General features: G+C 35.3%; 1 protein-coding gene across 1 annotated transcript in view; it reads right to left on the reverse strand.

The window, feature by feature from the left end:
* The window catches only part of LOC149801732 (T-complex protein 1 subunit gamma-like), a 62,097-nt gene extending 46,245 nt beyond the window's left edge, over positions 1 to 15,852 (reverse strand). The window contains exons 1-5 of the mRNA XM_089956039.1: positions 15,756 to 15,852; positions 15,610 to 15,671; positions 8,989 to 9,039; positions 4,404 to 4,466; positions 3,740 to 3,836 (exon numbers count right to left, since the gene is read on the reverse strand). Coding sequence (XP_089812165.1) covers positions 3,740 to 3,836; positions 4,404 to 4,466; positions 8,989 to 9,039; positions 15,610 to 15,671; positions 15,756 to 15,789 — 307 coding nt within the window. The 5' untranslated portion in view covers positions 15,790 to 15,852. The remainder of the gene's footprint in view (positions 1 to 3,739; positions 3,837 to 4,403; positions 4,467 to 8,988; positions 9,040 to 15,609; positions 15,672 to 15,755) is intronic.
* Positions 15,853 to 16,083: the final 231 nt, after the last annotated feature.

The raw sequence follows: 16,083 nt of genomic DNA on the forward strand, positions 1-16,083 counted from the left end.
GTCTCAAGAGGCAGTGGCCTGCTCCGGGGGTCCAGAACGCATTTTACTCATAAAAAACCGCTCCTGGTGCAACTTATGATCATAAAATAAACCAAAATAATCATATGAAAAACTAATAAACTTACTAAAAATGTTCAACTTGACATTTTCCAATACTATTGATGCTGAAGTTATTTCATGTGCTTGTCAGTGTTCACATCGTAATTAAGTCGCAATAATTTCTACATTTTTGCAGCAAATATATTATACTTCTCTCTTTTCATAAAAAATCTTAAAATAATCACCCAAGTACATCAACTATATAAAAATAATCCCATATATTCACTTGTCTTTTTCTCCAATGGACACAACCTGTTGATATGCCAGTCGAGCTCTTCTTGCGGCTTTGGTAAAGATTTCTTTAGTCTTCCTTATTGTCACCACTGACTTTTCTTTGGCTCAATGTGCAATCGTTTCTTTTCCTTCTCAATGAGGGCCTTTGTCCTTTCAAGCTGGTGCTTGTATTGGCGACATGCAGTGCGCAAATTCTGACAGAGGGCTACATATGTTCTCTCAAGTAAGAGATCTTTCTTCTTATAGTAGTTAATTGCACTTTTTCCAGCTGTCCTCTGAGCTTCAATTTTTTCGTATACAGCTTCTTCTGAAGGTGCTGTTCCAAACTCTTCCAACCGCGATTACCGTAATTCAGATCTTTATTGCAGATGTCACAAAATGCAAGTCCTCAAGTGTTCAGTTTTCTTATAAACTGACCAATTAAATTTACGTTGACCTTCTGCTCCAGCCATTCCCATTTCCGTATGTTTTTTTAAACCTTTATGTAAACTTTTTGTGTCATGGTCTCTCTCAACAACTCAGGATGCCATGTTTTGCAAGCATGCTTCTTCTTTCCATTGCCATCTGTTTCCATTACAAGAAGATTCGTCAGATGAATTTAAACCTATGACCGATCAGAATACTCTCTACGAGAGTTGTGTGCTAACTAATATATGGAACAAATAGTTTACAAGGGTCATTGTGGAATTCCACTTTAAAACGGAGAAAAATCATGTCTGTTACTAAGAGAAGTGGCAAAAAAGCTTAATCTGAGCAATCTATGAATCACATGCCATAATTACAGAAAACTATGAAAAAAGTACATTTAATTTTGGTACTTACTTGGATCTGCAGTTAAATATTTTGTCACAAATTGGCTAAATTCATGTGGATTCGTAGTTAGTACAAGAGTATAGACACAAAAAAAACTGATAAATCATTTATGCATAACATTCACGTTAACTAGTCAATATGTCTGCAGCAACTTTCATGAAGAGTCGTCAAGTTCACAAATGATGATTGTTGTATTACAGACCTGCAAACTTTGACGAGTCCGTCTCAGTAAGGCAGTTGTTTTTTTTTCATAAGTTAGACCAGTTTACAGTAAGATGTAAAAAAATAGCATAAGCTGCTATTGTAAAGCTGGAAAACGTAAAGAAAAGTCCAGAAATTGCATCATGCAGCAAAGATAAATATTATGTTCAACTGTTCAACTGAAAAGTTTGCAAAGTACACTAAGACTTTTTTTTTACCACCAATAGTACAGTTGTACAAACTCTAGTTCCAAATCCAATGCAGCTCAAAGGCTTGTTGTTATCTCTCAACACGATGTAATTCTTGGAATTCTTTTTCCATTTCACACGATGACAGCAATCATATCTCCCACCACGAGATACTCAAATTGGCATGTAATGTCTGATAAATGTAATAGTGTCCTTTCCAGCTTTTATTCACAAGAATCTGAATATTCCTTTTTATTCTTCTGTGCTGATCATTAACAATTTTCAAGAGGCTTATTTTCCCTTTCGTCTTAAACATGAAACGCTTGCAAGACACCAGTTAAATTTTTTTTATATCAACAGTTTGATCATGCAGATGCTTTGCATGAACAAATAGGTGCAGATTATTTGGCAATGTTCATTTTCCCCATGTTTTAGCTTTCATGCCGTAATCCATATTTAAAGGGTAATTTTCGTAAAACGTACAACAAAATCTAAAGGTTGGCAGGTCTGGTAGTATACTCAACATGCGATGGTTCATTCCTTAATGATGGTGTGTTGCAACATGTTTTTAAGTTAAAAAAATTACATGAATTTCTTTTAATATTTTAAAAAATTTTGTACAGCAAACATTGGAAAGGGAGTTTTCAATGGTATTACATGACTAATGGACCTCATGTCACGGATAAGTAGGCTGTGAAATTTGCCGTCTCAGTAAGGCAATTGTTTTATCTCCTTAAGTTTTAACAGTTTTCAGTAAGGCGTAACAAAATATCATATACTGCTACTGTAAAGCTGAAAAACATAATTAAAAGTACTGTTTTCAAAACATGCAGCAACAATAAACATTATGTTCTACTGAAAAGTTTTCAAAGTAAGCAAATACTTTATTTACCACTAGTACAGATGCACAAACTTCAGTTCCAAACCCTATGCAACTCGATAGCTTGTTGCTATCTCTCAACTTGACGTAATTCTTGGAAATTCTTTTTCCATTTCACATGACGTTAGCACTCATATCGCCCACCTAGACCTACATGTAAGACCTCAATGATGATATTTATGTTGTGGGAGCACAAAAACAAAAATAACGTGTTATGTCTTACATTGTAGGACTAATCTTCCGCCACAAGACATACTCAATCGGCACATGATGTCTCAAATATAATTGTGTCATTCCAGCTTTTATTCACAAAAATATGAATATTGCTTTTTATTCTTCTGTGTTTATTAACACTTCAAGAGGCTAAATTTCCTTTTTGTCTTAAAAATGCATCACTTGCGCCATTAAATTTTTTTTTAATACAATCAACAGTTTAATCATGCAGATGCTTCGCATGAACAAATAGTGCAGTTTAAAGCATCTGAGGTGCTGCTGTAAAGTTAGTCTGGTTCCCTGACTAATTTCACTAATTCTAATATGAAACACCGGATCTAAATCAAACAAAGATGAACCAATAGTCCAATTTTTTGGCAAAGATCATTTTACTGTTCTTGCTTTTATGCCATAATCCTGTATTTTAAGGGTAATCTTCATAAGACTTGAGGCAAAAAAGGGTTGACAGGCCTGGGTTGTCATGTAACTATCAATGAAAATAGAGAGAAACAGGTCAGAGTCAATCAATGCAGTAGTTTCATCTCGTCTGTCAACAAATAAACAAGATAACAAATGTTATACTCAATTTTTTGGCAAAGATCATTTTACTGTTCTTGCTTTTATGCCATAAGCCTGTATTTTAAGGGTAATCTTCATAAGACTTGAGGCAAAAAAGGGTTGACAGGCCTGGGTTGTCATGTAACTATCAATGAAAATAGAGAGAAACAGGTCAGAGTCAATCAATGCAGTAGTTTCATCTCGTCTGTCAACAAATAAACAAAATAACAAATGTTATACTCAAAACTCCCCTATATGGAAACCATGTGGTTTCAAAAAATTTCAACTTTTCAATAGTCAAATCACTCTGACCTCACACCCCAACTGTATAAATATTTAAAATGGGGTGGGAAAGGTCAAAGGAAACTTGGACCAACAGTCTTCAACAAACAACTTTACCATACAAATCTAACAAAAACAGCCAAGCTTTATAGTCTTGTTTTGAAATGCAATCTGAATAATCTTCGTTTGTTGTGAGAAAATTTACTAGCCTTGGGCCAGCAGACAACTGCTAATTTCAAGCCCTTCTGTAATATCAAAGTATGATACCTACTTAAGATAATGACGGAGGTTGTGCCATCCCCAACTTCCTCATCCTGAGTGCGAGCCACTTCGATCATGGATTTGGCAGCTGGATGCTGCACATTGATCTGAAAAAATTCAGGAGAAAATAGGCATTCTTGGGACTCAACTCGTTTAATTGACACGGAGTGCTCAAAACCTTTAAAGGATTCATCAATATGAGCAGCATGCCATGTAATCAATGTGGAGTTGGTTGACAATGCCCATAACACTGTCCCAAATGGAGTAGACAGACAAAAACCAACAAAGATACATCTAGGTCTATGCAAACTCTAGGAATTAAAATGAATTAGTTTTATGTAACGTGGTGGTGTTTTATATAATATATAGCACAAACAGTCAAAACTACAGGAAGTAACATCAAATTCACTACTATGTGTATCAATGACTAGTATTCACAAAACCAAGAAAGAATCAACTGATACTACAACTTCAAACATTTTTACTTTTAAATAATTAAAAAATTCAACAAAAACAATAATTTTACATTATTGTGAGTTTCTAATTACACCATGAAAAGGGATCATTTTTTTATAATGGTTATATATGTGCAGGTTTTGACAAGTCATAAATTAAGTAAAAATGTGACTGCCTAACATTTCTCACTTACACTCTGTACCTCTAACATGTATTACCTCTCTGAGAATGGCATTTCCATCATTAGTCATTACAATACCTCCCATGGGATCCATCAACATCTGCAAAGTTTAATAAAAGTATGCCAAAGTTGATAAAATCCAACATGCATGTTAATTACAGAGTAAACAAAACTGAATCAAAATTCATTTTACTTTATTAATCTTCAGTTTTGAAAGACTGGTTAATTCATTTTTTTCATTATTGTTATTACTCCTTTTCATCATGATCACCATCCAGGCCACAAAATCGGCTCCTATCATGCATTTATTTTTTCAGACAACTCCCATTGTTTGATATTGTCTCTACTGAGAAGAAAAAAAAAGAAAAATGTCAAATATATGCAGTCATTTATAAGCTGTACATTTATCATCTATATTGTGTATTCTGTAAATTTTAACTTATTACTTTATACAGATAAACTGATATGGGTGTAAACCAAAACAGTTTTGGTTCTGGAAGAAACCAACTTAGGTAAAATATTTTTTCAGTTATAATATATTAGGAATACCACCACTACCTTGCAATCCAGCCCTCCAAAGCTTGATTTTTTTTTTTTTTAAAATAAACAAAAATGCCAATTCATCTGCCCACCACGATTTTTGCCAGACAAGAATAATCTCTGCTTGGACAGACAGATCATCACTAAAGACAGTCCATACTTCAGCTACTATTGGAGTAGATATGTTACGTCAGGTTAGAACAATGATTATGGAAGTCTGCCTTGTCTCATCAACTCAGTTCACTTCAGGTACCGCTTTCAAGCCATTATAGGGTCCTATAAGATGCCTCGAAACAAAGGGTCCAACAAGGAAAGATATTTCAAAACGAAGGATTGATTCCCTATGAGCAACAGCCTGTTGTAGAAATGAAATATGGAACCAGCATAACTGAATTAATGCAATGATACATAAGAGATCAGATCAATCAACAAAGTGTGTACCTTGACCATCCTGCATGCTGCAGCTAGAACTGTTAAGCAGGTTTACAACAGAAGCAAGACAATGAGGCTCCAGACAGTGGTTCAAAAGGAGCTTTATTCAACTATGTCAGAACCCACAGCAGATGACAAAGTTAAACTCAAGGTTGGAGGTCTCCTTTTGCCTATGTCCTCTATTCTGTTGATGATGAAATAGGTCGGAGATCATGAAACAAAGCATTTTATCATGATTGGGTTTAACATCCTGTCTTCAATCAGGCAAAGGATAAAGTTAGCCATTTGTTGTATTGAGGCTTTTAATGGAGTGATGTGTTTCCACTTGCACCACTGTGGAGAAGACTCAAATTCCTTTCATATGCATTCAGTATTAGGCCCAAGTGGTTCTATCCACTAAATGCTACGATGATTGTCTGCCTATAATGGAAGGGGGCACTGAACCATTCAAGTTTTGGATGAAACACTTGCACTCATGGTTGCTTAAGCAAGTGAATAAAGACCAATATTTTGGACACTTCTTCTGCCTAGTTCAACAGACTGGATTCATTAGGAACAGACTGTGATATTATTCCGCAAGACTATGGCAATCAGAAGGTTCAAAGAGAATTCATATGCATTTAGACCACTCTAGTTCTTGGAATGAACACCGACTCCCTGGGTTTAGGATAAAGAACTGGAGGGATAAAGGCAGGTAGCTTGCATTCAACCATGTTGCAGACAAACCCAGGAGAGGTTGACCCCCATAGTTGCAGACTCATCTGAATATATAGGGATGAAGAGGCCGATCAATTTCAGTTAGCTAACTGTCTCTGGAATGTAACAGATTTAGACGTTATTTATTGATAATGGTGCCATCTAAGAAAATCTAAAACCAGAAGGCATAGATCTGGTGACTGGTTCCTGTTGTCTTCTCGTGTAATTTGTTACAATGGAGTCATTAAACAGAAAGAACATGTCAGCAGACAGCATCTTCTGCCACGATTTAAAAAGCATTCACTATGGCTTTCATCTCCTGGAGATTCAAGGACCCACAGAGTCCCTAAAACTGGCAGTTGATCACCCACCCTGCTGAGCTGTACAGATCATAATTTCCAGAAGCTGAATCTGCAAAGGTCCTCCTTATATTTGCTGATATCAGACCTCATGATTGTTTTATCCAGTGGTCAAAGTTCTGACTACCAACAGCAAAAGAAAATAAATTGCAATGGTCTCATAAAGTGGCAGCTCAAGATAACCTATTGTTTCACTGAAAACACTTACTCGATTACATTAACAATGTTAAAGCTACGTTAAAAATCCAAATCACACACACATTAACATTAGGAATGATATTCTGATATCTCCTGAATCCTGCCCTGACAGACTGTCTCCCCTTATTCTGCTAGGTTATAACCTGTAACCAGATGTGGCTACTTTAAACTTTAGTGATCCATGAGACAGGATGCTCACACTGCAGGGAGAGTGGGAGGACTTAATAGTAATATGATTAGATAACTATTTTTGGAGAACCTAATTTAGCACAAAAATTTATTTTTCATTCAAATACATTGCCTCATCACATTAACATCAAGAGAATAGGTAAGAGAAGGAAATGCTGGTCATTCAGATCACACTGTACAAGCATAATAAATGTTATACTAGAAACATAAAATTCTGTCAATGCTAGTTAGCACAACCAAAATTATTTGTTCAAATGTGTGCAAGGAAGGACTCCCTGGATCAACACACCCCGCAATTGTTTTACAATCAAAACTTTCTTGGGTGAATCCAGCTAAAGTTGATTGGTCATACCCAATAATGTGACTTTCATTTTCTGGGAAAGGTAACTGTCTGGACAGTAACCAGATGCCCAACAAAATTCCACACTGATAATGAAAAGCCATTTCATGCAAAAAAGAACCCCCAAACAAATCTGATTTGGCTTGCCAGCCAAATTATTTTCATATGTCTTTCATTGAAGCATTGCATTCAAAAAGGCCTAGGTTCACAGAAACAGCTCACATTTCATGAGCTGAAATCTTCATAATAATACCCTGCCAACTTAACTTTTATTTAACCAACGGCCAGTGCTTATGTGGTCATGTCATTGTTTTCTGCCTCAAGTGGTAGGAAATGTCTCTATCATCCAACCCAGTGTGTTTTAGGTAGAATCTGAGAGCATGTACCAGGTCCCGAAAATTCATCTCTCTCAAGGACTGGGGTTGTATGCCCATTTTCATGTTGTTGGTAGAAGGCAGCTTGTTCTTTGCAATCAAATCAGATTAGATCACTGACTGAGCATGCATCTTGATAACCCTGGAAACTGAAGCTAAGGCAAGTCTGATAGGAGAGCTACTTCTGTTCCATGATAGAAAGAGCTTAAATTTGAACAACTTGTGCCATATCAAGACCCATGATAGCTTCCACTTTGGGAACATGGTCAGCATGCATAGTTTAGATGTCAAAAATTTGTCAACAAATCATAAAGGTTCTTGTTGTGATTAATCTCATCTCTTTCTTGATGTCTGAAAGTATCAGCAATTATGGAATTATACTCTTGTTTATCGAACACTCCGGTGGTCTAGTGGTTAGAGTGTCGGCCTTGGATGCGTAAGGTCACGAGTTTGACCCCCCACCGAGTCATACTAAAGACTTTAAAAATGGTACTAACAGCTGCCTCGCTTGGTACTCAGCATTAAAAGGTTAGTGGTAGGATTGGTTGGCCTGGTGTCAGGATGTGACTGGGTGCGACATCATGCTACATGTCTGCGACATGATGCCCTAGTGCTAAGCATCAATATAAACTGTCACACTACAGACATCGTAGCAAAATGACTGAAAAATTGTTAAAGCTACGTTAAAAATCCAAATCACACACATACATTCTTGTTTATCATGAGTAATAGCTTCTTTTCCTCAAGGAGAAAGAAATTAGGGAGTTGGGGAATGAAAGCCAATAGTGGTGTGACATCCTTTCCTTTACACGAGTTATTGAAAACTTGTCATTTATCCTCGTATGCTTTCATATTTGACGATAATCTGGCTGTAGAGATCTGATTTAAAGTGCTGAACTTCTATCTGCACAAGCCATTCCAGGCAAAAGCCATGGAGCCACGCACGTGAATATACTTTGAGAAGGATGGATCCTACTATTATGAACTCAAATGTGTACAATGCACTATTATACAAGGTAATTATTGCCAAAATCTGTGTAGTAGGTCAAGTGCCATGATTAGAACTGACTTACTTTAGACCAAGGAAAGGTACTAAAAATCACACGGGCAAGGTACAATGCTAGTTTGATACATGTTGTTTTCACAATCAGTTCACTTAGCTCCTTGATGTATAGAAGAACAGATGGCTTCTTCCACTGGGGCATTCACTGTACCCTGTCAAGTGTTGTTACTAAATGTTGACAATAAACCAATTAGTTAATCATGAAAGTGAATGCCATTCCATTTTTTACTCAAGACATCTGACACTAGCCCACTTGTTAACTCCTAACAGCAACCAGCACAACTTTTCAGATCCAACTGCATACTTGGGGCTGGGGTTTTACTGAAATGTTGATCAACTTGCCATCTCAGATTGGTAGACTGGCAATAATTTCAGGCCCTGTTCATCACTATAAAATCTCTTACATGTATATTTCTAATGATGTAACTCACCTTCAACATTGATCTTGGCCCAAGACATGTTCGTATAATATCTGCAATAGCCTGAAAGAGAAGACAACCATTCTATGAACAAAGTTCCCATTATTTTAAATGCTAAATTAAATGAAAGCTTTAAAATCATGGTATTTCTCAGTTTCATCTTATGCTGTGCTGTATGATAAACTGATCAGCAAATGGTTGAATTAGAAATTGAGGCAGTATATTTCTGTCTGACATGCACTGAAGTAAAAAAATGAAACCTCAATGCAACAATGGCTCTATGGTGAATATTAAATGAAACGGTCTGAAAATTCAATTCCTACCACAACCAATTTTGGTGACTGCATAAAAGATCCATTTTTTCCAATTTAAATTATCAAATTTGACCAAAGAAGGACAACCACCTCAGTTGTTAAATAAACATTTTCAGACAGCTGACTTAATATGGCAATACTCTTGTGTTACATGTTTAGGCTTAAAAAAATAGTAACAAAAGAGAGAGTGAAAACAACAAGTTTTGAAAAATTTAACAAATAATTTATTTCCCTGGAAAAATACTGTAAAAATAACTAAAATAAGAACTTAGTTTTAATAATCAAATCCAAAAATAATCCATGAATTAAATTTTAGAAGTCCTAATAATGAAATGTTCTAATGAATTCTAGTTGATTCCTGACAAAGAATCCAAGATGGTAGACAATGACATATACTGTATCCTTTGTGGTGTTGTAAGGTCTACAGTTCTCTGCTATTCACAAACAATAACACGGTGTTTGAATTAATGAAATTTCTGTCCAAGAATTCTGTATGAGCACTCATATTTCCAGGAAAAAGAATTAATCCTTTTGAATCCAAATAATCTGAATAAACATTCAAATGTAATTCACAAAATGATACAAGAAAAGAAACACCTTTATATCCCAGTGTTTAAAAGCTGAACTGAGAGATATCTCTATAAACAATGATTATACAGTAATTTGAAGCACAAAACAAATACCTGGATGAGGGTCAACTTTCCAGAACCTTCAAGAAGTATTTACGTATAAAAGTACGTAGTCCCAGTATGACCTTGATGAAAACCAATCATTTTACTCTAAGAACAAGATAAAAATAAAAAGTTGTTTACTTCTCTCACAGAATTAAGGCCGGGAACTAAGTCAGCTTTAAGTGTTTACAAATGGACAGTCAAGGTCAACTATTTCTGGAAAAGTATCGAGGTCCTTGTAAACAAAACTACATTAGTATTACATAAAATGTAATTAAACATAAAAAGATTTTAAAACTTACAAACAATTAAATTAAATCTACCTAACAATACATTATTGACAAATTTCATGACAGTGAAATGGGAGCCAAGTGCCTTTCCAAGGACACAGCGAAGCGTTTGACCTGGGCTGAGATTGGCATGTTTTGACCCAGCAACTCTTGGATTAAGAAAATGACAAACAATTGAGCTACAGTAAAACCTGTTATGAGAGATTGCCCCTTCTGCCAACCAAAAGTGGTCTCTCAAGACAGGTGGTCTCTCATAGGAGGTGTGAGAAAATGGACTGTTTTTCAGGGTCACTAGTTAGCATTGTTGAAGATGAAAAAATACCTTTACTCATATCCTTTATTCATAAATCTTGATAAATACTGCATGCATTCCTCGCAAAATAACTAGATAAAGATCTACATTTTCAAACAACGTTAATCAAATTTATATTTGAACATCACATGAACATGTACATATATTATTAGTATATGTACATGATTTGTCAAATAAACAACAGTAATATTTATCATATCCACAAGGTAGCTTCACATAGCCATATATTTTAGAGGTGTTTCAAATGTAACAAAATCTGCATAGTTAGCTATGACGTATATATCTTATTCTATGCACTTAATCACTTTTCTTTTAAGAAAACCATTATATAATGTACTTCTTTGTTGACATTTTTTTTACTTAGCTGTTTGATCCAAACACGTATCTCCATTTCCGAGCAATGAAGCAAAAGTTTAGAATTGCCATGCTGTAAAGCATATTCTTTAATCTCCTTTAAATGTTCTCTGTCTGTAGAAAGTTAAATAACCGTAGGCAGAATTTCAACAACAGATGACTCATTTTCATTATCACTGACCGTGACTTAAACTGCTATTTTGCGAGCAGTCTCCCCATTTTCACTTCTTTCAATTACATTAATTTTTTCTTCCAGTGTTTTTCTCTTTTTTTCATCGGAGGTTCTGCCACTGTTATTAGTGTTGATGTAATAACAACTAGATGTATTTCGGTTTTGATCAGATTTGGGGGCAAATGTGCAATAAATATATATTATGTACCACCGAATGAAACCAAAAGACATAATTAACTCCTCAAGAAACAATACATTTATTTTGAGACGAAGTTTAAATCGTCAGAATTATAGCTAAATACACCAAAGTTGCATCCATCTGCACGTGGGTAAACAGATGTTGGTTTGGTGAAACACTGTAACAAAAGAAATTTAAAAAGAACCTGGAAATGATTCTCACTTACTAATATTAAAGACAAAGAGCTCACTCACCCCCCAGGCATTATGGATTAACTGCAAAGACAAACAATGTACTCAACCCCACACTGAAGCCCTTTCAAAAGATAAAGAAAAAATAAAAACCTCTAAATTGACTGTGTACAACCATCATTAATCCCTTTGATGAAAAAATGGTTAATCTTACTGGCTATTCACATGACTTCAGTACTACAATGGCAGTTAGTGACATGTACTTTAGTCTGGTTTACCGCATTTTACAAATGACACCATATGCTGGACTTCTAAATTTCAGAAAACTGGTAGCTAGCCAATTTTTTAAAAAAATAAATACCTTATTAGAACGATCTTTACTATTTATGTGGTCAAAGTTACAAAGGATTAAATGATGGTTAGTGGTGTTTATCTCGCTATATGGTTGTTCAACTGTAGTATAATTTAATGTGCATTTTATTTGCATACATTTATCCTGAGCTCTCATGTTTACAAAGGATTAAGTCAAGGTCAGTGGTGTCGATCTGTTTTTTATTTTGTGATGCGGTCATTCACAGCAGTGTCGAAATGCATATTTTGCCAAGACATCGCGGTGGCTGGTCACGTTCAGCAGGTGGTCACTCATAATAGAGCATTTATATAATAAAATCGATCCATGCATTACGATTGTGGTCAGAAATGACAGGTTTTAATTAGGGTAGGTAGGTAATCGTTTTTTTTTTAAAAAACTTTAAATATACTTTAAAGTGATCAGTATATATATATATATATATATATATATATATATATATATATGATGTACCAAGTACACTAGTCCCCCTCGTGAACAACCCCGCTAACCAGCGGCCACCCGCTCCCTATGGCTAGAATCCTAGAATCCGTCAGCACCGACGTGTTCAAAAGTACCCCTCACAAAAGGCCACCCCGCTAACGCAACCAGCATATTAGTGCAATAATATTAAATTTACCCCTCACAAGCGGCTGCATTTTATTTTAATATGTATCCAGAACAGGTATTTTATTCATAACGTGTGTTTAACACCATTTTTCAGCACAAGATAGGCCACACATGGCGGCCAGTAAAAATGGTGGAGGAACAACCCTGGAAAACCCAGGGAAGAACCACCAACCCACGAGAAGGTACTGGCAGGCTTTCCCATGTACCCATGCTAGCCGAGCCTTGGACTCGAACCCACGCAGGATGTCAGGTTTTCATTAGTGAAAGAAGTGTTGACTGAAGTACATGTACCACTAGGGTTAATATTATATCATTTACGCTTCACGAGAAGCCTCATTTATTTCATAAAGCCGAGACTCAAATTTTAATCCATACAAAAGGGTAAGTACATGTAATCCGATTAGCCTTACTGCTGTGTTATCATGAGATGTCCGGTTTAGTCACCCTGATAATTGTTAAGATTACAATTATTGAACAGTAGCAACAGCCAAGAAGTGGCAGTATCGATGTACAATACACAAGTAAGCAGGAAAATGGTTTAATAGCCTTTATGGCTTCCCTTAGTAAGATGTTGAGCTTGTTCACTTTGGTAATTAGTGGCTATTACTACTGACAATAATTGTCAAGATTATAAATCCTAACAGCCGCGAGGTCAAATCTGCGTGATGTTAATGGTACATAACGAAGCCATTTTGGCTTCTCTCACTTAGTGTAAAGAAATGTATAAAAACAATAGGGCACCAGACTACTACTAACGAATCACGTGACAAGATCACTTCCTTTAAAAACACATGGCAATTTGTTTAAATGCATAAAAAATTATTTTTTTAGTCTTGTAGTTGGCAACTTGAATAACTTACTGCAAAAAGATCAACATGTCATTGAGAAAAGAAAAATTCTGAGTATAGAAGAGAAAGTGAAAGTAATTCAACTGACCAAAAAAAAAAGGGGGGGGGGTCGAGGATCTTTGCAGAAAACTGTGATGTCGGAAAGACTCAGATAAACAATATCGTGAAAGATAAGGAAACAATTCTGTAGAAGTGGGAAATTTATTAGAGAAAAGACATGAAAGTAAAGTGAGACTAAGGCAATATGACAAACATTTTAGAAAAATGTCAATATTGGCTACAAAGTGACATATTCCTGAAAATCTGACTTCACATTCTATGTTAGTCAACCTTGGAACAATTACACATCTCCATTATTTAGGCAATAAGAGAGTGACCCCAAACACACAAATATCTGTGGATGCATCTTACACTTTAGGACTAGGGTAGCCATATCAAAGTTATCTCTGCTATGCCCATTTGAATCTAACACTATACAAACTATGCTGTTATACGAGTTTTATAAGCAGTTTTCAATAGTAAATGTCTGAAATGGACTTATTCAAATACATACACATAATTTAAGTACCAGATAATTTATATTTATTAATTATGGCACTGCATACATTAAACACCCCATGAAAATAGGATGCTTATTTTCAGAAATTTAGGCTGCCATATTGCATTGTCATGGAAAATGCACACCTAAAAAATCTGAAGAAAAAAAACGGAAGGAAACCTTGGAATGAGGCAACCAATCATTGCCTATGCAGCTAACATAGGGTAAGTACATAAAAAGACACTTTCAAATCATATTTTATATGCATTTAATGAACATTAATAAGAGCAAACTTGAACCCTTTGATACTCCACCTGTATGCCATAGAACTTAAAAGAATATCATTTTAAATAAATTCAAACATGTCTGCGTGTATAACATCTTATTTTGATCAGAATACGGAGGTTTCCTGTGAACCATGTTACACAATAACCGCCATCGAAACCTCCTCAAAAGTTATCACTAAATGATGTCATTAAACAACTGCACACTATTTCAGGTAAATGTCGCACTAGATAAACGAGATAGATATATTGCTTTAAATGTATTCAAATAATAAAGTCACTGATAATATAATCTTTTCAGAAATAATCTTTTGAATGTTATTAGAAAAATATAAGTACCATTAGTGTCAACAGTATATGCAAGTAGTAACCTATTTTATTTGATTTAAAATACATTTCAATTTAAAAATGTAAAATGATTGTAATGGCAATAGTGTTTAAATCCACTTGATTAATTCATGTTATTTCCAGACAAATGAAATGTATGCCAATGAAACTTTAAAACACGTCCATTTCTTTTGAAAGAATTTGAATTTATTGGAGAAAAGACATCAGAGTAAGTGAAGTCTGACTAAAACATTGACTTTACTTTGTAGAAAAGCATTGTTATTGGCTGCCAGTTGTGTGAGATATTCCTGAAAATTTGAATTTCGTAATGATGTTCGTCAACATCAAAACATGCTACACAGCCCCATTATTTTGGCAGTATGACTTAGATGCCCAAATACTGTCAGAATGAAAATATGAAACTAGCAAATGGACACATTTTCATGTTGCGCTGACATACATTTCAATTTGTTGCAATGTGACGGTAGTTGAGGTACGTGGAAGTAAGTTCAAGTAGGTTCATGTTGGGGATATGTTTCTTGAACGAGACGAACCATTGCTTACAGTTCCAACAGGCACAGTATATTTGTTATTCGTTTCGTTAAACCATTAAAGAATAATATTTCAACTTAACCCAATTTTGGCAATCCCGACTTTCCAGCCAACTGAAATGAGGGCCAATGAAACTTGAAAACAGGTCCATTTCTTTTGTGAGAAGTTGAATTTATTTGAGAAAAGACATCAGAGCAAGTAAAGTCTTGACTACAACATTATGACTTTACTTTGTAGAAAAGCGTCTTTATTTTAGTTCCACTTGTGTGAAATATTCCTGAAAATTAGACTTTCCTAACAATGTTAGTCAACATCAAAACACGCTACACAGAGCCGTTAGTTAGGCTGTAAGACCTTGACGACCACAACATAAATATCAGCGTCGAGGTCTTACATAGTGATACGTCTGACATTGTCGGACTAAACACGCAACATGAGTCATCCTTTTTGTACTCTTTCCAACCATTGTTTTTGTAATTTGTCATAGTTATTTAGCAGTTTAAAAAATGCAATCATGCTTATATTCAACAGAAACACTCTTATTCATTTGCCACTGACAGCATGCACGATCTAGAATGTTCTGTTTATCATGGCGACGTCCATGTTCTCACATGTTCATTACCTTGCCGGCCGCTATATTCCCATGCTGAACCTTGCGACCGGATTCCCGCTTGGTTCTCTGGTCTGAAATTGAAAAATAAATTGTTCATATAATATCTAAACATGATAGATTATATTTATTTTCGAATACAAATTTAAAACACTCACTGAGTACGATAATTGGGGTTCCACCAAGCATCATGTTTTTTCGGATATAGCGAATCTAGTGCCACCTACATTAAAAAGAACGATAACTAGTTTAATATCCGGGACAACAGATTAACCGGAGCAAAGGGATTTACCGGAATTAATACCGGAATAAAGGAAGCAATTACTGGAATAATTGTGTAGTATGAAAATAACATTTAAGCCTTAAATTTTATGCGTTTGTAGGCGAAATTGGGGTTCTGCTTGCATATCGAACATTTAGAAGCAAATGGTGGCATCAATATTTAACGTAAATTATATCTTGTTTACAGTAGGCAAAGTCTATAAA

The sequence above is a fragment of the Sinohyriopsis cumingii genome, chromosome 4, assembly GCF_028554795.1.
Source record: "Sinohyriopsis cumingii isolate HCF-2022 chromosome 4, ASM2855479v2, whole genome shotgun sequence".
In the NCBI taxonomy this organism is placed as follows: domain Eukaryota; kingdom Metazoa; phylum Mollusca; class Bivalvia; order Unionida; family Unionidae; genus Sinohyriopsis; species Sinohyriopsis cumingii.